The following is a 27308-nucleotide window of genomic DNA, read 5'->3' as shown; positions in this document are numbered from 1 at the left end:
GGTGGGTGTGATGTTAAAGTGAATGCGTACGATGAGGAGATATACCAGCACCACTCCACTTCAGCCCCCTCCCTTCTTACTCATGGAGCAGCGCTGAGTGCCATCTTGGATGAGATTGTACTTTCTGTCAGGGTAATCATAACTGTGTAACTATCTAAACAGCAGCCAAAGAGAGAGGAGAGTAATGGGCATGTTGGCCTGGTAAGGCTTTGCTGGTCACAGCTTCCCCTGCCGAAAAAGCTCCCACCGCAGTACACTGATAAGGAAAGAAGGTATTGAACAAAACTTTCTATCTGTTTCTGAAGCTCTGCCTTCCAAAGCAGAGATTGCCAGTACAGCAGTATTGGAAACTTTATACTAGTGCTGTGGAAAACAAACACTGCTTCCCAGGAGACTTCTCCTTCCTATCCATTTGGTGGTTTCTATTATCCCTTTGAAGTGCTGTAGCTGGTGTTTGGCAGCTGTATTTCTGTCCAGGCCATATGGGTTAGGTGGGAAAGAGTGTTTATCCAACACAGTGATGAGTCATCTCAAAAGAATCATAATTTGCCTTTAAAAGAAATAGGCATATAAAACTCTGGGTTTGGGAATAAGACTCACCCTTCATTCATTGAAGGAGTCAATAATAGGACCGAATATCCTACTACTGAGTACATCAGTGTATGTATACTTGTCTTCTGTCATTGGAGTCCTATATCCCCTGTTTTACAAGTCCTACATAATTGTTCTAGGGCATGAAAAAGCCATAGGCATAGAATTTGGAAGAGAGCTGTTTCAGAGTTATGGTATCACAGGGAAAGCAACAATAGAACAAAGCTAATCTCGCCTTTTAACTCATACTGATTTTCAGAACTGAAAAGCTTGCACAGAAGACCTCCCTGTGGGTTTTCTTCATTTTGCTATGGATCCTGGTTCTATGTATACACAAGTTTTCTCCTTTCTTTCATATGTGCAATGTACATTTAATATTTTGTCCCAACTCGCTTTGGTCTTGCACTTTTTTCTTTTTTTTTTATTCTTTTTTTATTTTTTTTTTATTTATTCTTTTTTTTTTTCACTGGAGGTTATGTTTGGCTAGTGACATTGCCGACTGCTGCCCATTCTGGAAAAGTATTCAGCTGGAAGAGTCTAATTCCCCAAGTGTTGATTGCCACCATGACAACAGCCAGGCCAATCAGGTTTACACCTAGGCCAGCTTTCACCTACAAAAGCAAAATGCATCAGAGCACAATCAATGACAACTTGATCAAAACCAGTTAACATGGAAAAAAAAAAGACAGTAGGGTGTGTGTATGTGTGTATTCCGACATTATATAGAGACATAAATTGCGTGTACTGATTTCTACAGCCAAAAAAAAAGCACAATGAGTATTACGTAGACGTTGTGGGAGTATTCAGGAGTGATAGTCAGAGGCTGATGCAGCTAATTGGAAAACTGCTCAGTTTGTCATGTGAACTTCTCGATCACATAATCAGAATGAGATGTTATACCACACATAGCAGGGTAATAACCACACGACTTACTGTGGAGCTGTGTGATAAATCTAAATTCTCATGCTCTCCTGTGCTTGTTTTAACAGGTCAATGTAAAGGATTGTGTACTCTGTTCTTTGATAGCTCTTTAGACTATTGCATTCATAAAAAACAAAGATGAGAAAAGTATGCATCCTGCAGCAGATGTGTGGATGTTCTTAACCTGACAGCTCAGTCACATTGCAGCAGTGCGGATCAGTATGACTTTATATTAGCACCAATATCATCATTATTATTGTTGGCTGCTGGATGTGGGGACAAGGTGTTGAAGTTGCATGAAGATAGGAGGATATACCCAATCTCAAGACTCACCATATCTTTAATCTGGCAGTGCCCATAACTGAAGACAATGGCATTTGGAGGATTACCCACTGGCAGCATCACCGCAAATGAGATACACATGGTGACAGGAATCAGGGTGTATAAAGGGTTGATAAGCAGGGTTTCTGACTGGAAGGAGAGAGGGAGGGAGGTGTTTCACTTAACCAGTAAAAGCCACTGCTCACGGTTAGGATGAGAGGACCCTCTCTGCTTTATGTGAAGATAAGATTCTGTGAATCTTACCTCCCTAGTTTCTAAACTTAAGTGTGGAAGTCTTTTTTGGGTTTTTTTCTTAGAGTAGTGCTATAATTTGGAGGTGGTCATACTCCAGGGATTTCTCTTGAGACATTTCACACTGAGGGAGGGTGGAGATTGCTACTATCAGGCTGCTGTTACTCTTCCTCCCACTTGTTCTCCGTGTCATTCTGTGTTGTGTCTTCTGGATCTTAACACTGACTGCCACTTCATCTTCATCCAAGAGAAGTCACAACAGGTTGACATGAAGAACTTACTACTTTGAGTTGCTGAAGATACTGAGACCATCATGTTAAGTCCTCCTGAATAGTGGTTAAGAAAACTAGTTGTTTGTGGTCCAAACTTGCATGGCAAGAAAGCAGTGATGATGGAATACTCTTTACAATGGTCTAAAGAATTGTTCTTCCACTGCAGCCTTCAGTGGTGGTGAAATTTTGCATTTTCATCTACATTGCTATGGTCTAATTTTGTGTCAGAGGGAAAAGGAAAGGTATTCACAAAGCTAACTTCATTTTGGAGAGTGAAGTGTCTCCAGGTTACTTTTGCAGTCAAAAAAGAGAGACTGCCTTAAGATGGCAGTTCAGACTACTAAAAGTAGATTACTGCTCTAAATTTGTCTTTAGGAGAGTCTCTTTCTGCATGGAGCAGAGGTAAATCTGAACTCATAAGCCATACTAACATAATCATTTATTTTCATCTGACTGTATCTTCATATTGTCTCAGAGCGGTTCACATAACATACTTTGGGACAATCCCATAAAATTGTTATAATAGGTAAACACAATTAATGACCTGCATTCTTGGTAAGAAAAGTTTCACATTACATAAAAGAAAAGAAATAAGATGGTTTTCTGCAACTGCTATTCCAATATAGATTGAAATTTGTAACTTTTTTTTTCTTTTTTTCTGTCTCTTACAAACATGTCTGCTTTCTATGTTGGACGATAGCATGCTTACCAGATCACCCCCTTGAACACATTTAAATCAGATGTAAAATTCAGTACTTTAGTCTTTTCTGACAAGTGTTGAGTGGGTGACCACTAACTAATGAAGAACACATTTAAAATATCATTGATAAGAGTATCTCAAGCTTTATGTGGACTTCACCTATCTTGTTGATTGCATCGTCAGCTTTTCTTGTACTTAGCCTATCCTCAGTGCAGGATCTATGTTTTCACTTTGTCTGAGATGTATTGAATAAATTTATTGGTGCTAAAATATGTTTTTGATTGCCTGAGTTTATTATTTTTCCTAAATGCAAGACTACAGAACAGTAGCTTGGGGAACCAAGGCTGGGTTTCAAGTGATCAGAGTGCCAATACCCTGATGTCCTGAAACATTCCCACAGGCCTGTCAGGAAAGAACAGACTGAAAATGTCACTGTTTTTACTCACCATGCTGCATAAAATAGGCAGAAAGATGGTTATGGTTGCTGGATTACTAACAAACTCTGTTACCAGGGACACCAAAATGCAGGCCAGCAGAGTTACAGCCCAGTAGGGAAGGCTGCTCAGGGAGAGCATTTGGCGTCCAATCCATGTAGAAAGGCCAGAGGTCTGGGGAAAGGACAGAAGCACAAGTTTGTAAAACAGTTTCTTCTCTTTGGGGCAATTTGCATCAGAGAATCCCATCAGCAAATAAGCAAAGTTAAGGTCAATGCTTTCTGCATTTCCTTTTGTTCAGTAACCTGGATTTCACTGCAGTGCCTAATAAATAGTTGTCCATAGTAACAAAGAGATACATTTTGCAGTTAATAACATTAAAAAGGCACCAAGGCTGATCCCTCTTTCTTCAGCATGTGAACCAGACTATTGCAAATTGGTGATGAAGGATTGCACAGTCTGGGTAGAATTCATTTTGAGAGTAAAATACACAGATTTAGTTCTCTACATGTAGGAGAGCTAGATGTGTATTCATGAATTATACTGAGTGCAGATATAGTCAGTAGATCCTAGAGTATGATTTGTCCAGTCAGCGCTAGGAGCTTGACTCAGTTGCCGAAAGAAGAGCATCCAGTGGCAGCTGAGATGTCCCCCCCTCTGGTTAGCTGTTAGTTGAGAAAGTGTCAGGTGTCCCTCAGATCCTGTCATCTGCCAGCCTTGCAGGAATATCTAGATATTCTAAAGCATCTGAAATGGCAGATGCTTACACAATTGACTTGAGCCCTAGCCATCTTTTTGTTAGCTAGATAGCTGTCCATTGAGCGCAGGGAGTAGGGACTAGGTTATGTACAAACTTGGAAGGTATCCACATTGTAAATCCAAACTGGGGAGCATACAAAGGGATAAAAGTCCAGGTTTATAGTTTTTTTTTAGGTAGGAGGATAAAATCTAAATCAGTACCTTGCATCCGGCTGCTAAGGCATACCCTCCTCCGACCAACACTACAATTTCCCAGGGCATGGTCTTCTGGAAGTCCTTCCAGGTAATGATGGGATCTAGTGTGTTAATGTCTGTTGACTTTTCACCATCTCCTATATCAAAATAAAGCAAATGTGTGACCAGTTTTACATTGGCGTTTTTGCAAAGATCTTCACTTTTTTTTCACCCTGGTAGGAATAATGTAATATCCATGGGAGTTATCTTGAGAACTGTTTATGAGAGAGGTGAAGAAGAAACACACAGCCTATTTCTCTGATTAGATCGGCCTCAGAAAATGCAGCATATTAATTCCAAATGTCCTGATTTCCCCTTGGCTGCTCTGTTGATGTGAATAGTTATAAACCCATCTGTTTAATTCTATAGCTTTTTGAGGGACTGTGTACTTTGTTGTGTATATGCACAATGTATCTGTAGACTACAAAGATGGAGTTACAGTGGGACTATTTTCTCAAAGAAGGGCATTTTCTCTCTTCAGTAGTCCATGAAGCTTGATAAAGTGCATTTATGTCCCTAGGTTTTATCTGAGGACATTATTTTTTTAGATGCCTAAGTATTTTCTTGAAGTAGGAGTTAGTGTAATTTTTCCTAAATATTGTATATATGTCAGTATAAAAAATAAACATATCTATGTACATTTATAATCTCTACGTAAGACTCTATGCAGACTCTATTTTCATATGGGAGTGTTGAAAGCCTGTCACAGCAAACTAATCAATACCTCTGAGTGCTATCTAAACAGGAATGTGAAATAACAGTCATTATTATTATTATCAAGAAGACTGTGAGAGAAGCATTGCCCAAACTTGGAACTTTGTCTGACATTTGCTGACCTCTTTTATGTTTACTTGATCAATGATTTCTGCTGTATAAGTGATGACCAAATTATTTACTAGAGCTTATCTTCAACCGATTTTGCAAACATCTGCATTATAGTTCTCTATATGGACTCCATCTCAACCTTTCATAAAAGTCAGGGCTAAATTTTGACAACTCTGTAAACACAGAAGAGATGGTGGCCTCAGATGCAAGATCTGTTTGTAATCTGCTGGACAAGACAATATGAATTAAAGCAACAAAACCCCAGGGGTTTGATGTAGGAGGGGCTGGTATCAGCAGAAAAACTGAGCCCTGAACTTCCACAATAAAAATATTTTCTTGGAAAATTTTACAGAGCACAATAAAGTATCATTAAAGGCACTGGAAAATGTGCCAGATCTCTTTCTTGCTGCATCCTCCTTACCTTTTTCCCTTTTTCCAGAACATGGCTTTTTTGCTGGAATGAGGAAAAGGAGAAACCCAAGAAATACAGAGACAGTGGCATCAGTCCGGTAACCTTTCCTAGGAAAGGAACAGTGGTTATCATAAAAGCACACTAACAGAAACATTTCCAAACAAGGTACATGGCTCCAAGCAAATTGTTGTAGGTGAGGTTGTATTTCCACATCTGAAATCTTACTAAAAATTCACTACAAAACTATGTCTGCATATCAAGGATACAGATTTGATTTTTTTTCCCCCATTTATTCAACTGACTCCAGTAGCCAACTTCAATCAGTGCTTGACAATTTTTAACATTCCAGTAAAAAAAAAAAAAAAGCAATCCCTATTGGTTTACAAATCTATTAACTCAGAGTTACAGCAAAATAGTGTGTTTACTGGAAGCAAGAAAAAGTAAATGCATTCTGGGGAAAGCCAAACTCAAGTGATCCTTTAGAAATGAATTGTAGATTGATTTTAAATTAAATGTTTAAAACTCAGTATGAAAAAGTTTTTTCAGGAGTGCTGAACTCCAGAAATCCTCAGGAAACCCCAATATTAGAAAGTGGTTTTCTGTCAAAATTAGGAAGAAAAAATAAAATAATTTGTTATTATTTAATTTATTTTATTATTTATTATTTACTTATTATTAAGCAGGAGCTTAAAGAAAATGTAAGTTCTAATCACTTGTTCTTTGATATGCATTGTGTATTATAGTCACTTTTAATATAATTTGTTTCAACATTACTTAAAATTATTTGCTTCAGTCACCATTCTGTGTAATATTTAATTGAAATGGGCATTTTCTTGATAAAATTTGTCTTCACAAAAATACACTTTTTGTCAAAAATTATTCTTTCAAAACAAAATTAGAAAAAAAACCCCAAGTTTTAATTTGAATTATAGTTGCAATCTATTCCAGTGATAGCTTCTCTATGAATGCACTAAAATGTTTTAACTTCAGAATCTGACCCACCTGTTTTTATTACATTTGAAATATGGTTTTTTTACTTTCTCTAGTTAATTCACTCTGCTTACTAAGAAAGAATAAAATTTGCTGCCATATGAATAGATGTAGTTTAAAAAGCAAAAATCCTTATTTTTTAATAAGGACTTCATTTTTCACCACCTTGTTAAAAGTGGCAGATGATGTTTTATGGACAAAAATTATTGTGGAAAGTCAGAAGATGCAAGGCCATATTCCTCTGCAGTTGTTTAGGGAATTTCACTTACTTACTTACTTCTCAAAAAAAGATGACCATCCTGGTACAAAGCCAGGTTCACGAGTAAACCAAAGCAAGGTCATCAGAATGAAGAAAAACCCAGTCACCATCTCAGGATAGCTAGAAATAAATAAAATTAAAAAAGGTACAAATTCAATCCAAGGTCTGTGTGAAAACCCGAGAAAAAATTCCAGAAGTAAGAATGTAGAAATTGGTGCCAACAATAAGGGTAAAGAAAATATGGAAAATAGAAAGGAAGATTAGTTTGAATTAAAGAATTCTACATTTGGCTCCCAGCTGAGAACCATCTAAACCCAGTAAAAAATAGGCTAAAAATATCAGTCTGTGTTTGCAATTCAATCATTCATGGGCAAGACCTGAAGGAAAATATTTATAAATGCTTGTTTTGTATTTGCATTATTACCTGATTAAATGTGGTAACAAGGTAAAACTCATATTGTTATTCCACTGTAAACACTTTCTATTGCATTTTTTTTAAAGTGTAGAAAGTAAAAGAGCAAATGACAATGTAGATTAGCACAAATATTTTAATCACATGGAATAAATATAAGATTAAAGGTCACTTGAGGATACTGTGTTTTAATTTAGGATAGATTTAAATTAAGTATGGTTTCATATTTAGGCACAGTCAGAACAATAGTCTAGATTCAGAGCTGATCATATTCAGCAAGCTGATCTGTCAAAATTTCAGCTGAACAACACAAAAATGTTTTGGGAAGAACGGATTTTATGAGGTATCGCTTTTGAAAAATGAGAATCTTGCAAAATAATCTTTCCAAGAGAGATTTCTTGCCACCGTAAATAAAGATTATGGGCAACTGAGAGGCCTGGACATCTCACCACATGGGGCATTGCTGCAAAGCCTTTGCTAACAGTGAACTTCTATCCACCAAAATAAGTATGCACCTCAATTGGGAAGGGAGGGCCTTTAATGATTTAGTTGAAAGGTAGACACAAACCTTGACTCAGATAACCTTTGGACCCTGGTATAAACCTGAATTTTTCCTTTTATTTCCTTTTTCTTTAGAAATAAATAAATAAGTAAATAAATGCATGCTTGTAACAAAGTCTTTGATTTTAGTTCATTTTTGCATTTAGTTCTACTCCTATCCTGGAAAGGAGGAGAAAGAGCTGACAGTTTAATAATAATCTACACGAGCCAAATGCAACAGGGAGGGCAATATGAAAGGATGGTCCTGCCTAGAGAGGCAAATTCCTGAGGAAGGCAGGTTCATTTTACCTGACGTTTCCCAGTTTCTTGTATTCTTCTTGAATTCTTCTCTCTGACATTTCTTCCCGTTTGGTCTTCATCTTCTTGCTCACAGAACATGTCTCTTTAAAACTGAGGTAGATAGTACAGTAAAATTAGACAAGGGCATTGACTGGAAAAAAAAAAAAGTCATAAAAAATAACAGCAATATGAGGCAAACTGAAAATTCCAGTTGCTAGAGGCTGTTGGGAGAAGATGTGACTGATGGCAATGGGAAGGGAAATGATTGCATGTGATCTTTGCATAGTCTAGTTTCCAGATCTTCTGAGAATCAATGTTAGAGATAGTAGGAAGGTCCCCAGGCTGCTCAGACTAATACTGACTGGTATCGCTGAGCTGACCCAAGCTGTGGCTGATTTCATTTGTGTAGGCTTCCTCAAAGACCTGGAAGTGGCCAGATTTTTCTGGTGCCAGAAACCCCCAAAGGGTATGGCTAACTTCAATCATCGCATGGAAAGACTGTGACAGAGGCCAGCTATCAATAGGATTTTCAATGGGGGAACTGTATGCTTTCCAATCAGATCAGGGATATCCAACCTATATGGGACCCGGTCTGGCTTTTGAGCCCAGGTTTGACTTGAATATTCAGGATTCACTGTAAGTAAAGGGCAAAAGCTGTGCTGAGGAACTCAATACCTTTCACGACCTGTCTGCTTTTACCGATACTAGCTGTTTCTAAACCAGGCACAATCAGTGTAGCACCAAATTGCCTCTGCCACAGAGGCCAAAGCAATCAGCCTAAGGTTTTGTCCTGGTGAAATATGTCTGTAATTCTGCCAGAGACTCACAAGAACAAGCACATTTCATAGCTGAATATAGTTAAACCTGATATACATTGGTATGAAAATTAGGTGAAGTCCTTAGTTTATTCAGTTTGCCTTCATACTATAACAAAGCCTGGACATTCCTAATTGGAATTAAGACACTTACAAGCTCGCTTTAACCTTTTCCTTTTATTCTTTCCAGTAGCATTACTTTGTTGTGCTTCGAGCCACAGATCTCTGCTTTTCTGCTCCAGCTGTACCCTCTGTCACACAGAGGTGTGTGGGGTGGGGTGAGAAACCTCTGCAGCTAAGCCAGTCTAAAACGGGACTTCAGTGACTGAAATACCATGGGAGCACAATAGTTCCTGCTATTTTACTATCTCATCTGGTACCCCACTAGAGATCCATGCCATAGCACTGGCCAAACCATGGACTACGATCTCCCTCCACGTATCTGGTTAAGGCCAGACTCTCAAGGAATTTGTGTAGCTCAAGAGGCAGGCAGGCCCTATCTACTTAACAAAAAGTCTTAAACCGGCTTTTCATTTCACTTGTAAATGGGGATCTATGTGACACTTGGTTTTAGTGCACTTAGCACTGACCTCCACCTAAAAGTATTTAAATTTCCTTGCAAACGTTGCTGTTAGACTCCAGTAAAATCCACCAGTAGTAATGCAGCTGCTGGAAGCAAAGAGCTATATAGTTTATAATGGCCAGTTCTATAGTAACAATTCTACCCTTAGCTTTGCTTTGCTGGCAAAAATAATTTGGTGGGTCCGTTATCCTTCCCCTTTGACCTAGTCTAGAGCCTTAAAAGCAAGGCTGACATGCTGTTCCAACTGGGCCAAGTCAGAACAAATTGATGATACCAGGCTTCCTAGAAAAAGTACACAAACATTACAGGAATTCAGTAAACATTTATTCACAGGCATTAGGCAGCTGTTTCAACATGTTATAAGTGTTTCTAGGCTTAAGAAGATGTGAAGGCAGAGTATTGTAGCCAAGCTCCTAACATAATATGTTCTTTAATGAACTGCATTGAACAGGAGTCAGAGATTAAGGAGGCTTGGAATCAAACAGTACTTCTCAAAAAGTCAATAATGCTTCAGTCTCTGGTATTATTTAGAATAACATTAGTCACCATGAGGTCTTGGATGCAATGTGGAATTTCAATTCTATCTTTTTTTTTAAAAAAAAGGAAGTAATTGAGGGTCATGTTAGGGCCTGTTTCCTCTTAGATTTAAAAAAAAAAAAAAAAAAAGACTTATTTTAACCTTTTAATTTGGAACTAGAAGGCTCAGGAGAGACTGACTGAGAAAAGAACATGGAGCCATTCACCTCTAAATTACCTCTTCAAATCTAGTCAAGGTCAGCAGCAAGCAGAAGTCGTTATCATTTTATTCATTGTCTTAGGTGAAATAAATTAATGATGTTGGTTCATCTTACTTTTAAGAGTAAACTAAATCAAATTAAGGCCACTTTCATTCTGAGTAAATGTGTCTGCACCATAATTTAATGCAGATTAACTAATCCACTCTAAATGCACACATTTAGTCAATTTTCATTAACTTTGCTGAGTGCCTCTGCAAAGAGAATACGTGGTATAAATGAACTAGGAGAGTGAGCCTTGTTCTTGTTTTGGGGCTAAGGGACTTACTGATATCAAAAGGTATTCATGTCTTAGGCTATGAGTCCTTTCCTCTTTAAAGAGAAATATATATGGAGTCTATTTACCTTTAATTTTAATTGGTCTTACATTAATCTCATTGAGCTGGGGGCAGATCTGAAAAGTAACTTGTTCACCTGCAGTTATTTTTCTATTCATCTTTTAAGCTGTTCCAAAAGGACTTTTGACAAGATTTTTGGTCCACAACGGGATCCTCATGGTCAGGAGAGTAAAAAAATCAGTTGGATGCATAGTAAGGATTTCCATCAGCAATACCTATGCACTTCACTCTCAAGCAGCAATACTGTGCACTGTGGTCTCTGCAGTGCAGCTAAGCAGTAAGATTTCCTCCGGTAATTGTTCTGGCAAGAAGAAGAAAGTTCTGCCTTAGTTTTTGTCATTTGCAACTGGAAGCATCTTTATGACACATGCTCTAGAGGAGCCACAGATGCCCTGCTTTTGTAATCTATGCATCTTGAACAGCCAGCACTCACTTGCAACCCAAGAACAGCCAATGCATCCAGAACCAAGTCAGGACCAACATGATGAGGGAGATGGGGAAACTGAACAAAAACCAGGTTCCAAAATTCACCACTTCAGCATTTGGGTAATGGCTGTAAAGGAAAATAAGGATGCACAGGAAGTTAGAACAGTAAAGGGACAGGCACCTCCAATATGCATAGATGCATACACATATATATGTATATACATTTGTCATGGCATAATAGAAAAATTGCGTCAGCATGTAGTTGCAACAGCTGCATTACCTGCATATGCATAGTTAAACCAATTGCCAAATGATGTCAGTCATTGACCATGCCTGACCAACAGACGAGCCATATAGCACTTCACGCCTTTAAGATCAGATCGTCTGGATTGTTTAGCCAGCTTCAAAACCCCTTAGAGTTACCAGGAGTGAAATTCTGGCCCTGCCTGTGGTTTTTGTTAAAGCTCTTTTTAGTGTCAGCAGACTTAAGAATGATTTCACCCAGAATCCCTTTGTATATCTTATGACTATAGTCTGCTGGGCTCTGACAAAGATGTCCGACGTGCATTTTGTGGAACTGTTATAACAGCAAGATCTTTGGAAATTCTGCAAAATCCCAGTCCTTGGGTTAAGGATGAAAATTAGTTCTGAAATTAGTTTTCTTTGCTACCGCCATTTCAGAGAGAGAAATTAAGGATACCATGGCAGCAGTGGCAGCACCAGATGATCAGAATCACGTCTAAGCTTGGATATGTATCTGTGCATGAGGAGAAGTACCACCAATCTTCTGACAGAGGTAGTATTCATGTCTTTGAGAGCACTGAGCATATATGATAAATGAAATAGCTGATCAGAGAGCTGCTTCCCGTCTTCTCTGAAGCAAAGGTGTAAGGCCACATTTCTAAGTTTGTTTATTTTTGTACTACATGTTGAGCGGCCCAAATACCACTAGTGATGCCTTTGGGTTCTACCATGAAAGCTCACTTTCTAAAAATCCATAGAACAACTTGAAGCTGATTTTATAACATTTCTTCTTTTGTGAGTGTTTGTCTTCTTTGCTACATCTTCATGGCTTGAGTGTTTACTTTTCCAGAGTGCCTGCTGCATTCATGATAGTCAGTTTGTAAAATCAAAAGAAGTTGCTGAAGAAACTTAAATATTACTACATGCTGAAGAATTTTTATTTTGCATGGGAGAAAGACATGGATATGCATTAAGCTCCCCCTTTCAACCATTAACCATTAGTAATAACATTAAAGTAGAGGAGGAAACAAAATTGGTGTTCCTTGAGGTAGTAAATAACCCCTGTGGAAAGCCACAGAGATGATAAGGACCCAACCACCATTCTTACACAACCACAGTATCACTTACTTGTTGAAGTGCTCTAAGAATATGAGGCTAGTGGAGGTCCCAATGATGGTTGTCAGTCCTCCAATGGTTGCTGCGTAGGAGATGCTCAGTGAGAGGCATTTACAGACCATGTGGTCATGTCTGGTCTGATACCGGTACTTAGTGCTCAGGCCCAGTTCTGAGGGCTTAGGAGGCAGGACCAGTATCTGAGCCTGTGAGAGGATACATTCACTGAAGAAAACAGGTGATCAGAACAGAAGCCCAACTTGCTCTAATGCCATGGTGATACTGGTCTCAGAGAAACAGCAGGTTTGCGTAAGAGGGGGCAGTTTTTTCTTCACAGGGATGAGAACTAGAAACCTGTCCAGGGGCCTGAAATTGCCTGGTCTGTGGCAGAAATGTAGGACAAACTGTAATCAGACTTCTGGCGATGGTTTGGGCCAGCTCCAGTTGAGACTGGAATCTCAGCAGGATACCAAAAGCCTTTGTGGGCTGCAGGGGCAGGATGCCAGCACTGCAGCAGTAGGAATCCATAATCCTTGAGGATTACGAGCAGCCACCAGGCAAATACTTAGTGGACATTTTGCACTTTTGCTCAGGACTTCTAATTAGGAATGGAGTGCTAGGGGTCTCAGATACGGCTGGGCAAAGGGAATATGGAAGAAAATATTGCTCCAAAGAGAAGCTTTCTTAGCAGTGGCAGGAAAGTGTCCATGTTGGTAAATCAAGTTCTTGTACTGGAAAAAAAGGTACGGTACTTCAAGACACTCCATGTGCAACCCAAGGCTGTAACTTAGGATCAGGAAAAAGGGAGCAAGTGGTTCAGATAGATTTGTTAAATTTATTAGTATAGCTTTGGGTTTATCACAGAATCACAGAATGGTAGGGGTTGGAAGGGATCTCTGGAGATCATCTAGTCCAACCTCTCTGCTACAGCAGGGGTTTATGTAGTAAAATCAGTCATGCTATAGGTTCATCACCATTGTGAGTGTACCCTGGATAAAATCCCTGTAGGTTAAAAGTGAAGCGAGTGTATTAGTTACAAAATAACCACTGAAAGTCTATGGGAAATGGATAAAAGAGGAAATTAAGTATCAGGAGCAGCTCATTAGCCTTTTTTTTGAAACATATACTCAATTCTTTTGAACCGTGAATGCAAATTCATGTGTTGATTTTAGCCTAATCTTTCCTGGGCATCAACTTATGCCATTTAGATACTACGCAATTGTAGTCCAAACAGCAATCACTTCTTCGATCCACTCAAGAGAAGTGGAAATACTGGAATGGACTGATGTAATGCAGAATTTTGAGTGTGAATATTTGGCAAGACAAAAAGGAAGTGGATACTAAGACTACCTAATGAACTGGCTGAACAGTTAAATGGTCCATGCCGTCTGCTGGTTTAGTTCTGAGTAGGATTTTGTGTATTAGGGATTGTTATTTTTGAGTTGGGCTATTTTCCAAGGAGGCTTTGCAGAAATAAAGTGTGTAGAACAGCCAGATAAGAAAGGAAACTTGTGATCACATTACTAAATATAAAACTAAATGAATTGTCCTAGCCATTGGGGGAGGGTCTTCTGAACACACCTGTGCTGGGGGCATCTAAATGGGAGCAAGAACTAGCAAAGTGCCAAGCCATGACTACTGTAAGGTGATGGAGAACGACTCCATGTAACACAGCTTACAAGGAACAAATATGAAACAGTGAGGAGCAGGTGATGTTCACATCTGTCTTTTCCCTCACTCTCCAGGTCTAACATCTCTTTACCTGAGGTAGGTGCTGCCCATTGCTCTTAGAATTCATTCTTCCAAGAGGGTTGGCTATCATGTGCACACCATTCATACTCTGTAGGGAGGCAAATGCCTTTGGATTAGCCTTTCTTCTGTTCCTATGGGCACTTAGATTAGAAGTTACGATGCTTTGTAAAGATCATGGCTTTTGAAAAAACCCCACAAACCAACCAACCAAAAACACCCACCACAAAACAAAACACTAAAATTTCAGCTGTAAACTTTACACTGCGAAACAAAAATAAGATCTATAAAAAACCCAACCAATCCTGATTTTATTTTAAAGTGATCTTAAAAGTCAGGTTATAATAAGTTTAGATCTTCTCCATCTGCCACGTAGGAGAATCTAACAGGTCCCTTGCTAGAGGCTATGACTTTTTATATGTGGAGGTTTTTCTAGTAACTGAGGTGTCTCCGCTGCAGAAGCTGGCAATACCTGGACAATAATGATCATACCTGAACTTGCTAGAAACCATATGGAATTGTTAGTTTACTGACTGGAGCTCCAGATCTCCAGCGATAAGTACAACAAACGCTACAGAGCTAATGTTCTGCAAATTGATTTGTGCAAGCAGGCTGATAGGTTAAATACAAAGCAGGACATTCTGCAACACATACTCTCTGTCAACAGCCACTACTTGTTTGAAATAAAGGAAACAGCAGTTTGTTGCAGAGCTGTGTGGACTCTGCCCTGATGGTTCCTCCATTAGAAGACAGTCTAGCTCAGAAGATACTACCTATTACAATACCTTTGAGTGCATCAAGGAGCTGAAGTCAGTAGTAGTAGCACTAAAAACAAAGAAAGGAAAATATACTTTAAAAATGCCTGTTCACCCAGCTCCCTCAAAAGGCACACATCACGGGTATGAGGGACAACACCTGCAGGAGAATTAGTGCCTAATTAGTGGTAAATAATACCATTTGTTAGTACCTCTTATGCGGTGTCTTGGCCAGATACATAAGACTTATATTTCACAGCTCTATCTCTAGCAGTGTAGCAATGGGGTTACACCTCCATGCAAGACAAAATATGTATTCTAGGTAGTATGTACTACATTCTAGGAATGGACTCCATTCACAGTGAAGTGAATCACCGGGCAATCCAGCACTACCGCTGTCTTGTTCTACTCAAGTTCTTCCTCCGCCAGCCTCTGCAATGCGGTTTCTGAGCACCTACCTGTACCACATTAAACCCAACACAATATTTTACAGATTCTTTGGAGAAGGAGGGGTGGTTTTTGTTGGTCCCCCCTTCCCCTGTTCCCCTGCTCTCATCTCTCTCTTGACTGGTCTTGACAGTTCAGACTTTCCTCAGGAATCCTCTGTAAGTGTTTTCCCTCTGGATATGTCCTGTGGGCACTCCGTACTGTGCTTGGATCCTCTCCATCACTGTTCCTTCAGGGGAACAGAAATAAGTATCTGTGGACAGCACTCTCTTATACAGCACAAACACAGACTTCAGAAGATCTTTCAAACCCTGTGAAACATTTTCCTCATCTCTAAAATGGCACTAGTGTTAAAAAAAAAAAACACTGGGAAGCTTTAGTGAGATCCAGACCATTACATTAATCCCATTTCTCATATAAGCCTTCCTTGTCAGTCACATCTGAAACATTCACTTGTAAGCTTCTGCTTGCCCTTCCTGGCTCTACTCCTGGGTTCATCTCATTGCAACCTGTGTAGGGCTCAAATCTCCAGGCGTGTTGTACAGGGTTCATTCTTACTCCTCATTGATGAAGATAAGCTCCAGTGAAGGTTGGCCATGCTTTTCGGTGAGACCTGCAATGAACGAAGAGAAAGCAGCTCTTGGTGTAAGAACTGAGCTGAGCCCTTGGGTCACACTACTGAACCTGGAGAAGCTACTGCAAATAAAATCTTGTCCAAACCATCTCAGGTACTCTGTGACCCTTATGCAGCATTTTATTGTGTCATATTGTCCCGACCATGTGCCTCGGGCAGTTAAAAGACTATCATACCTATGCATAATAAGCAAGGTTAGATGACATAATTTTCAGCCTGGAATCTGTGACTTGAAAGAAAAGAGAGATTCTTTTCTTCCAAAATCCTTTCCTTCTGGGAAGGAATGAACAAAACAAACCTTAGAGCTCTTATCGATTTTTTTTTGTGGCACTTGCTCTGACCTGGGCAGCCTGGAAAAGCAGAGGTAGAATGGGCAAGCATAAGATTGTCACAGAGCGTACTTCTGGGCCTCTTCTACATTTCTTTGACTTTCTTCTCAGAGGTTTCCTTCCAACTCTAAAATCCTATGACCAAGGAGTTTATGACACACAAAGTCCAGTACATGCCCTAATTCAACATAGTTTCCCAACTCCAGTTCTCCCATCACATCCTGAAACTTTCATTTTTTGAAAGAAATCTCAGAGTACAAAAAGAAAGACTACGGACCAACATCTTTGGCAGTACAAGTCAGACAGCTCTGACCTTGATAGTATTTGAACAATGTGTATCAACGAGTCTGGTCAGTGATAAACAAATGAGAAAATAATGGGCAATATTGACAAATACCTATTGGCTCGTTTTCTTCAATAATGGTGCTGCCTGCAGTACTGATGACCTCGCGCTCCTCCTCAGCATTGACTAGCTCCTGGAGCACTGCCTCCACGATTGGCATCACCATGGCTGTGGTGGATGTGTTGGAAAGCCACATGGAGAGCACTGTGGTGCAACACATAAAGCAAAGCAGCAGCCTGGAGTACAACACAGGGAAAACTTCTTGAGGCATTTTCAGAAATATTAACGACCTCCTTGCCTAACATTTTCATTAGTCAATGGATAAATACTTGGTGTCTTTGTCTTTTTGTGGGTGCCAAAATATCATGCCATGCACAGATAAAATGCCACCTTGTGCTGAGAACTGTCATAAGACAATGTATCATTGGAAGCTGTTTGCTGCTCCACATGAAAATCAGCATGTGATGTGAGAAACAGCAATTTTCAGCCTATCCAGGATTGAAGCGTCCTTTTGTGTTTGCTAAACAACAGGCAAAGAAGGAAGAGAGAAACTAAAATCAGTATCAGTAAAAAACATAAAGCAAAGGGAAAACAGCCAAGGAGTAGGAGGTGGCAGAGAAAGGATGAGAAAATTTTAAGCTTTCAAACTCTGAAAGGAAAGGTGGGTAGGAAAAAGAGTCCCAAACTAAGCTAGCTTTTGCCCATGGATGGGAAAATTGGAGTTGCTGTTGCTCTTTCAAGATGCTGCTGTCAACCTCAGACTACCACAAAGTCAAAGGTTCACTCACATGCCTGGCTTTGCTCCGGCCATCATGACCATGCGCAGGGCAATTCGCTTGTGGAGATTCCACTTTTCCACAGAAGCTGCCACACAAATCACGCCCATGAGGAGCAAAGTTGTGTTCTTGAAATATTCAGCAGCCACCTGCATTAAGGGCAAAGGGGAAACAGTCAGTTAAAAAAGCAGTAACTACCCTACACAGAGAGCATGCTGAATGAGAAGAATATAGTATTGTAGATCTTTTCCCCCTAGAGAAAGAATGAGAGGGAGCTGGAGAAAATGAAGAATTCATAAATCAAAATGTTCTCTTTAATCTCTTTCATGTTGTGTTTATAAATAACAAGGCTCTATACTCACTTGTTAATAGTTTTCTCAGTTTTGAAGAGATCAAGAGAAATTTTACTTCTTTCAGCAGGCTGTTCACTGCCTGCAGTTAATCATACTCAGCTAGGCCCAGACTGAAACAGCCACAGACAAACCTCTGCACTGAAGGCAGCTTATTCACGTACTTCATCTGCTTTATGATTCTAGAGATATCGTTGTCTATCTTGTCTGTATTTCTTATGTCTTGTTCAACTGTTGGGCAAAATGTGGCATCCCTAGAACCTACAGCTTCAGAAAGCAAGTCCCATGAGACATGCTCTCTGAATGAATAAAGAAACATTGGGATATTGCTTTGATGATCCGCAGACCCTGTGCCAGAACTTTTCACTTTTCACAATGGAAATCCATCTCCATTGTATCAGGAAAATAGGGCAAAAGTCCAAAAAAGAGGACTTTAATCTAAAGGGGATGAGCAAAAATCATTAACTGGCTCAGGAAAAGATTCAGAGACCATGAATGGTCCTCCAAAGCAGCATTCTTGAATGTGGGGCTTGCTAAGATATGAAATGTTCTGTGAAGTGACTGCAAAAATAACAAATGAAGCAAACCAAAACATTCACACACAAACACACACACACACGTGTGCACACACTCTTGTTCTCTTTCTTGTCTGAAAGCAAACAAAATGTGAGAAAATTTAATACTGGCTGTATGGCTGAGCCCAGAGAGTTCTGGTGAACAGAGTCAAATTCAGTTGGCGGCTGGTCACAAGCAGTGTTCCCCAGGGCTCGGTCTTGGGGCCAGTCTTGTTTAATATCTTTACCAATGATGTGGACAAGGGGATTGAGTGTGCCCTCAGTAAGTTTGCAGATGACACCAAATTGGGCAGGAGTGTTGATCTGCTCCAGGGTAGAAAGGCTCTGCAGAGGGATCTGGACAGGCTGGATCAATGGGCTGAGGTCAATTGTATGAGGTTCAACAAGACTCAGTGCTGAGTTCTGCACTTGGGTCACAACAGCCACATGCAACGCTACAGGTTGGGGGAAGAGTGGCTGGAAAGCTGCCTGGCAGAAAAGGATGTGGGGGTGCTGGTCAACAGCTAGCTGAACATGAGCCAGCAATGTGCCCAGGTGGCCGAGAAAGCCAACAGCATCCTGGCTTGTATCAGACATAGTGTGGCCAGCAGGACTAGGGAAGTGATCGTTCCCCTGTACTTGGCACTGGTGAGGTCACACCTCGAGTTCTGTGTTCAGTGTTGGGCCCCTCACTACAAGAAGGACATTGAGGTGCTGGAGCTTGTCCATAGAAGAGCAACAAAGCTTGTGAAAGCTCTTGAGAACAGGTCTTATGAGGAGCGGCTGAGGGAACTGGAATTGTTGAGCCTGGAGAAGAGGAGGCTGAGGGGAGACCTCATCCCTCTCTACAACTACCTGAAAGGAGGTTGTAGCCAGGTGGGTGTTGGTCTCTTCTCCCAAGTGACTAGCGATAGGATGAGGGAAAACGGCCTCAAGTTGCACCAGGGGATGTTTAGATTGGATATTAGGAAAATATTCTTCACTGAAAGGGTTGTTAAGCATTGGAACAGGCTGCCCAGGGAAGTGGTTGAGTCACCATCCCTGGAGGTGTTCAAAAAATGTGTAGACATGGCACTTCAGGACACGGTTTAGTAGGCATGGTGGTGTTGGGTTGATGGTTGGACTTGATGATCTTAGAGGTCTTTTCCAACCTTAATGATTCTATGATTCTATGAAAATAAAAGTTACATAAAGATGCTCAGAGTCTGGCTAAATTTTTCATTTCATTCTGATGAAATCTTTCCGAAGCTGATGCTGGAATATTTTTCCAAAAACATGGTTTCTTCAGTTTAAAACTATTCCTCTAATCAAATCTAGGTGCCAGCAAATAAAAACAATTAAAATCAGTAGAAGCAGCAATTTTTCCATTGTCCTCAGTTATACTGATGATCCTCCATAAAAGTGCAAGAATGACACTTAGGTTATTTCGTGAAAGCTGCAGCCAGTTAAGTATTTAACTACATTTATTTAACAAATCCCCATGGTGACCTAAATAGACTTGGCCATCATTGTTGTGTGCCAGAACTTTTAAATAGCACTTTTTTGGCTTTCTTGCATTGGTTTCTTTCTCATTAACTTTATTTTCCTGCTACTTTGTTAAAAAAAGATCTTGAACTGAATGAAAGGAAACCATCAAGCCAGCAGCACAAAGAATCTGTTGTTTTCCTTTATTCTTTTCACAGTCATTTTGGAGAAACAAGTGAATCCTAATATTAATACACACATAAACATATACAACACACTGGCTCATGTTCTTGAGCCCCTGTGAATTCTTTGTAGTTTAAACTGTTAGGCAAGAACTCTGGATTTCTTTGACACTCCAGAACAGTAGACTGGAAATACTGCAGCATCATCTGAGTTGTTTATTTTAAAATACAGGGGTTTATTTCTGTTCCTAAAACAAATAATACATCCTCTGCAGTAGTCTCACTGTTGTTTAATTTGATATTACATTGAATTTCTGTCAGGCTGCTCTTAAATTTTCCTTCGCCAATATGCTGCAGAATTTTGTAATGAAAATGTGTAACTACTTTACCTTTATGTTAGGAAAAAAAAAATCCTGAAAATATTTAACTGTGTTGGTATGGAAATGTATCTGATTACATTACAGAGATATTACACCACTGGGAGGAATAAGACAGGTCATAAAACTCTTGGTTTATGCTTGACTCCATCCATTTATGGGTATGCTCAGTGCTAGATTGTGTTAGAAATTCAACTATTTTATGGTTGCTGTATATTCTTTTGTGTTCTTATCTGTATTTCTAGTCCTTGTAAATCAAGTGTGACGCCCCTTCAACCCCAAAAAAGACAGAAAAAAACAGGGGGAAAAAAGCTGTAGATGAAATAAAACAAGTTCTTGGCATATCATGAAAGAAAGTAACATTAAGAAAAACCTCAAGAAAGCAAATTGGGAACTGATCATAGAGAGTTTTTTATACAGCTACTTCTTTGCCTTAGAACTCATGGCTACAAGGCAGCACTAAGGTTACAGCTTGGAGAAATGACCAGACATTCACATGGCTTGGAAAAAGGACTAGACATTCATCAAGATAACATTAGTCTTATACAGTAAATGGTAACTGGTTTTAGAATATGTAGCCTCTTGCTTTGTACAACATCTATAACAAATACAATTGGAAGGAAACTTTATAGTTTATCCCATAACTGCAACTGCTGTTTACATGGGTTTGGAGGAAGGAAAAGGTAAGATCCTTTGATGCAATAGGTTTTGAGAATTATTGATGATACAGTAGCTGACAGGATGAACACCCCTCTTGGCTAGTATAGTCTTTCCTTTGTCTTCAGTACAAGAAAGAGCTCATCAGTCTAAGCTACACATTACAAGATGTACATTTCTTCTTCCCATACAACGTAGTCTTGTTAGTCCACTAAGATTAGTTTTATTCAAATAATTAACTGAGAATAAGAAGATTAAATAATAAAAAAAGTGCACGCTAGTCTGACCTCACTGGACTTCATGACTCCAAAAAGTGGGTATAGGAAAGCAGGAACTAAGGCTGCTGCACCAAGAGGTACTGCTTCAGAGACCCAATATATAGCCGTCACGATCAGCACGTAGGCACACGAGGCTTCCTGTAGGGAGAAAGCACAGAGTTTACATGTTACTGCCACACCACCTGCTGTGGAAGCCTCCTAAGGTGCAGCTGTTTTGGTCTGAATCTAGGCTACCATTAAAAGGGTAGTTCCAGAAGATGATGCTAATGAAAGGTTTTGCTCATAATCTGGGGCTAGGCATTGGGTTAAATGCATTTATCAGCAAAATAATAGTTCTAAGTGCATTTAAAGATTTGTTTGAATTTCATAATCCAATATTTACCAAACATTCAATCGTGACTCCTCAGATTGGGCCTGTGGAGCTGATGTTTCTACATGGCCATCTCATAGTTTTCAGGATCAGACGAGAACATTGATATTTGCCATAGCATGGATAAAGCCACATTGTGGCTCTTTTGGGAAATGCTCTGAAAGATTACTTTTTTTAAACAGTGTACAAGCCTAAATTTTTTGTCAGTTGATTTCATTTTCTCAGGTGATTTCTACACACCCTTGAGAGAAGACCACAGCCCCGAAGGGCTTAGAGGCAATGGGTTAACAGAGTTAATCAAACAAATTTGCTGCTGTCCAAGGTTCTGGTAGAGAAAGACATGACAACATCGTGCTGAGCATTCATGGAGAGCTGGTATGTGATGGAGAAAGGTGCTATATTTTTACAGGAAAACACATCTAGTCTTCTGGACCATTTTTTAGACGTATATGTCTTTATTTATGGCACTCAGTGGAGTTTTCCTTAGGCTCAGTTTGTTATGCTTAGAAACCTGGGGATATTTCCTGCTAATAATTACAGAAACTACCCTCAGGAAAAAGTTTTTCCTTTCCTTTTCTCAAATTTGAAGCCAGATCCTGTACTGGGGCTAACTGGCAGTTCTATGGAAGCTAGTATGTCTGCACTGATTCACACTAGCAATAAATCTACCTGTTCTTCATTATTTACTGGATGTTCTGTATGAACTTATCAAGCTGTATGGATTCACAGCTCACAACAGCTATTGTTTAGAAGATCCACTGTTCACAAATGCTATTTAAGTGTGTTAAAATTTAATTTCATTACTTTTGTTTCCTGAATTGATGACTCCCAAACTAAGCAGTTTTCAAGAAGTCACACAAGCAGTTCCCACTGATCCTTGTGCAAATCAGTAAGTGTGTATTACACTGCATTGTTTTTTGCAATCAGTTTTGTGAACAAAGTGGTAAAGTCTAAAGTAAGACTATACAGAAATGTGGGTTGAATGGAATGAGTCAATAGCTTGTATTGAAATTCATGTTTATACGTGTCCTTTTTACATTAACCCTAACAAAGAACCACAGTCAGCTGTTTCTCTTTTTTAGTACAGCTTATAGTAATAACAGGCAGAAAACAACCCAGAGAAAAAGTTAAGATAGATTGTTATATGCCATTTCCTTTACTTGCTTAAAAATTGCAGCTATACTCACTCAGAAGCTTGCGTTTAAATTAGCTGCCAGGCCTTGCTCTGACTCCTATTTCAGAGAACTGTAACATTAAGCAGTTCTGATTCAAGTAAGCAGGGCCACCAAAATAACTGAAACAAGGTTATCAGGAAAAATAATTTCCTTGAATCAGACAAAATCAAATTACTTTAGAGACTATAAAGACTATCTGAAAGGCTATTGGAGAAATTTAGCTCTGGATTGTTCCTTTATGGTGGACAAGTACTCTGAACCACAGAGAAATGTGCATATTTGTTTCTCTTCCTTAACTATTATAGAAGAGTGGTTTAGGTTTTTAGCTGTCCAGTTCAGGTTTCTCTAGTCTTCTACGATCAGGCCCTACAACAAAGTATTACAATAAAAGATTGTATTACAGTCATATCTTCATTGCTACCAAGAAAATAACTGTAAGAGAGGCTAGAGAAGGTTGGCTTAGAATGGGTGAGATCAGAGGTTTTTTTAAAAAATATTCCTGGTTATGAAGCATGCATTTTATAAAATGGAATTGCTATACTGTTTGAAACTCCAAAGACTGGTGTTTTTGTAATAACTTCAAGGGATCACTCAGTAAAAAAAACCAAACAAATAATTTTGACTTAGAAGTGGAAATAATTTCAAAAGTGAAATGACAGGCATTGGAGATTTTTCTTAATGTCTACTAGGAAGAAAAAATATTTTAGATGAGAGTCATGGAGCTTATGGATTGGCTTATAAACATTAGCCAACTTGCTGCTCAGTCACCTTTAACTACATTATACCTCACGGTTAATATTCCACAGAGAGCAGAGCATAGGGTCATTTTTGTGACCTAGTGACTATTTGACAGGGGTTTTATTTTTTTAACTCATTAGTTTCTGCTAAAATACTACCATGTTTGCATGGGATCTGTATGACATCCAGCAGTTGTATGAGGAGAAAAATGCCTTTTAATGAAAAAGCATTGATTTTTATTTTAAAGCAGTACAGATGTAAGACCCAAGAGATATGTTTTGCTAAAATTCATAAAATTAATTTCATTCTAACCTGATTCCAAACTATTTTCTCACCCAGAAAATATACTTCTCTTTAATTTCTTTGAGAATAGATTGTTATTTTCTACTGCTCCTCTGTGTGTAGCAATAAAGTAGACTGATAGTGGAAATGGAACAGGACAAAGGGAAGTTGTATCTCTATCAAAACCTAGCTGGGATGGGCACTGAGTCTTTGTGTTTCCTATACACTAGGCTGTAATCAGTTTACAAACAAAACCAGAAGTACATTTTTAAATGGTATAAAACTGGGTAGCAAGTACTAGGAAAGCCAAGTTTGATAATCTCCACTAAAAACTTAATCAGCTTGTCTAGCAACTTTCTCCATTTATTTTCTCAGTGCTTTAAACCAGTGTGTTTCCAAGAGAAACCATATTAATCTCTTCTATTTAATTGAACTGATTTTATATATTTAATTAATGGTTACTAGAGCTACTAAGTACTGGACTGAAGTAGTGGCTGTAGAATTTTAATTGTTTCACCCTCCTCACTTCTTGTTGTACAGCTGAAAATTACTGTTAAGCCCACCTCAGGGCTTGAAGTAGGGCCTTAGAAAACAGATGACGCTTGGAGGGACTACCACCTATCTTCAGTTAGTCCTTTAGAGAAAAAGGAAAGAGGAATTGAAAGGAAGCCATGGCTAAAAATTCCACAATAAGAGTCATGCATAAAACTTTTGTAACTAAAACATCTGAGGATCTCAGAGTGATTAAAAAGAAGAATAAACTCGTGTTGGAGATTTGCCCACTTAAGAACGTGCATTGCATGTCTTGCATGCATGCATGTGGTTAAGCCATGCAAAGAAGAGGTAGTCTAGCCTCTGGACTACCATCTTTGAACTGATGGGATCACACTGTAATTCCCTCCCCTGTCACAATGTTAACAATGAGGGAAATAAGGACAGAATGAAAATGACCCACAGTTTGTAAAGCACACAATTTTTTTTTTTCTGTATGTGTCATGACCTGAACAGCACTTATGAGTGTCCCAAACCTGCTGTACAAGTCATAGTTCAGATATAAACTTTGGAAAGAGAAGAAAAAATCAAGTAAATTTTCTCGGGTTTATTTTTTACCCAACCATTTCTTGTCACAAAAAACAGAAAAGAAGCTGTGGACATTATTCCCATAAACAATATCTACAAACAGTTCTGGGTCCTCGTGCTCCCTTTGATTGCTCTTGCCACTATACACGCAATGCTCCTTTGACATTTCCAGAGTTGTACTGATACCACCAAAGAAGCTGCAAGGTGATTCCTTGCAGAAATGCAAATGTAAACCAGCTGGTAATGCTGATCTCTATAAGAAAGACAGAAAACTAATATAATTGTCTGATAAATGAGAATATATGTCAGTCAGCAGGTGACAAATTTAATCTTCAGGCTTAAGAAGTAATCATAGTTAATGGGTTGTAACCAAGTAAATACTACACTAAACCACTTGAATAGTGTATTTTCACCTGAGTATATTTGGTGTAAATGCTTTCTTAATAGCATTATAAACATTTGTCCAACTCTGGTCAGATTCACAGCTATACTTTACCATCTGTGGTCATTCATGTATATATAAAGTGGATGTAAAAGATCATCTGATGGCTTTCCATATCACTTTGCAGTAAAGCAACACCATGAGGTGCAGAGTAACAGCACAGAGGAGCTTGTACTGTATAATAGCAATTCTTGCAGCAATACTGTCAGTCAACTTCTGGTTCAGAACCCATATGATGCTATTACAATTCCCTTGGCTATTAAAGAGTTTCCTTATTGCATCCTGTGCCTCTCAATTCGGTAGGGAACAAACATGAGTGACAAATTTACGTTCAGTGAATTTCATGTTTCCTAGGAGAGGTTCTCAAGGGACATAGAGCATGCTGCAGTTATGGTGCCATATGGGCATGTCAGGGAGTATCTGTTCTTATGTCGCCCTTCCAGTGACATTGGGGGAGATTAAACAAACCCTTTTTTAAAACAAGCCTCTGTGAAATGGTGAGCCCTGCTGTTCTCTGAAGACGAGCACAATTGTCTGTCATTCATTCCCGAGAGAGAGAGAAGAGGTGGAAAACTGCTATAAGAGGACAGCCGAGATACACATTGAAGTTCAGAGCAGGAAAACTCATTCAAAGTGCAACATACAGTTCAGTGGTGGAGGAACATTTCCTTTTTGCGAATCCTGTTTTTTCTTTCCAAACAAAATACTACAGTTTTATTTTTGAAAACTGCTATACAATTTCTAATCCTTTGCATTTCTATTTGATAAATTGGTAGTATTCATAAATCCTCTGGTACTAGAAGGAAGAATTAATCTTTAGCAGGGTAGAGGAAGGAATGAAAATTGCTGCACCATTTGGCCAGATTTATGTCTAGCACTATGGAAGCACCAGCTGCAGAATTTTTAATGCATTGCAGCTTTCAATAAGTTAAACATCACCATCTCTATAAGGTAGCAAAACATCGTTATTTTATGGTTTACAACTACATAGAGAAGAGCTAACCACATGGCCAAGGATACTCAGTAGCTCCAAAACAGTGTCAGGAATGCAGCTGCATTCACTCCCATTCCCTGGTCTGCATTTTAAGCACAGACTATTCCCTCCTTTGTATTGTTGTGCATGTCTCTGAACCATCACTTATTAGCCACTTTGAGGGCTGCAATGTTTCAGTAGAGGTGCCTACACCTGCTTTAGAACAGTCATTGCCACGTATGGTCTTACATGTCTATCACTGAGTCTTAGCTCCTGCCTCACTTGAACAGCTGTCCTATAAACTCACACTAAATTTAAAGTCCCTCCATGCATACTTACTAAAAACTAAAGACACTGAGAATAGTCCCTGTAAATACCTCTTCTTAAAGAATATTTTCCTGGATATTTTTGCTTTGTTGCCCCTTCCACACACATTGTTGCAGAAAAGAAGAGATACAACATTTCTGCTTTAAAGTAGTGCTTTATTAAGCTTCATCTGTTTCTTCAGCTCTGCTTGTGACATGACTCAAGGTATTTCTGGTTCTTACTGCAATGACTTCTCAGTGACCTTCCCAGTCCTTCAAGTCTGAGTTCTTGGTTTTTCTAAGAGCAATGCTGATTTAGGTATTTGCATTTCTTTTTGCACACTGCAGACTTATCCAGCATGACTACCTACTGCACTCAGAGGCTTTGTTAAAAAGAAAATGAAAATGTACTTACACTGCTGGGGTATAAAAGTGGCAGAGGAAGCAGCAGAAGCGGAATGAGAACAACAAGCAGGAGATTTCTGGATCGGAGAATCTCCTTCATCATTGCCAT

The 27308-nt window shown here is 39.2% G+C and overlaps 1 protein-coding gene across 1 annotated transcript; it reads right to left on the bottom strand.

Annotated features, from left to right (window-relative positions):
- Positions 1-1064: 1064 nt before the first annotated feature.
- Positions 1065-27308, bottom strand: SLC13A4 (solute carrier family 13 member 4). Its single transcript, XM_075755776.1, has 16 exons — positions 27210-27308; positions 21439-21567; positions 17580-17716; positions 16846-17027; positions 16044-16098; positions 15069-15108; positions 14297-14374; positions 12550-12740; positions 11186-11305; positions 8232-8333; positions 6989-7090; positions 5731-5828; positions 4452-4582; positions 3504-3665; positions 1846-1983; positions 1065-1202 (listed from the first exon to the last, which is right to left on the bottom strand). Exons 1-16 carry the CDS (start codon positions 27306-27308, stop codon positions 1065-1067), a joined length of 1902 nt encoding a protein of 633 aa, XP_075611891.1.

Source organism: Balearica regulorum, chromosome 1 (genome assembly GCF_011004875.1).
Source record: "Balearica regulorum gibbericeps isolate bBalReg1 chromosome 1, bBalReg1.pri, whole genome shotgun sequence".
Lineage (NCBI taxonomy): Eukaryota > Metazoa > Chordata > Aves > Gruiformes > Gruidae > Balearica > Balearica regulorum.
Note: the sequence above shows the minus strand (reverse complement) of the source record. Positions and strands in the feature narration are given on the sequence as shown.

Coding starts and splice junctions, on each gene's coding strand:
- SLC13A4 (XM_075755776.1), bottom strand. CDS start 27,308: ATGGCAATGATGAAGGAGATTCTCCGATCCAGAAATCTCCTGCTTGTT. Junction 21,568..27,209: donor CACTTTTATACCCCAGCAGT/GTAAGTACATTT, acceptor TTCTCCCTACAG/GAAGCCTCGTGTGCCTACGT. Junction 1,984..3,503: donor TGCCTATTTTATGCAGCATG/GTGAGTAAAAAC, acceptor CTCTCCTTCCAG/TCAGAAACCCTGCTTATCAA.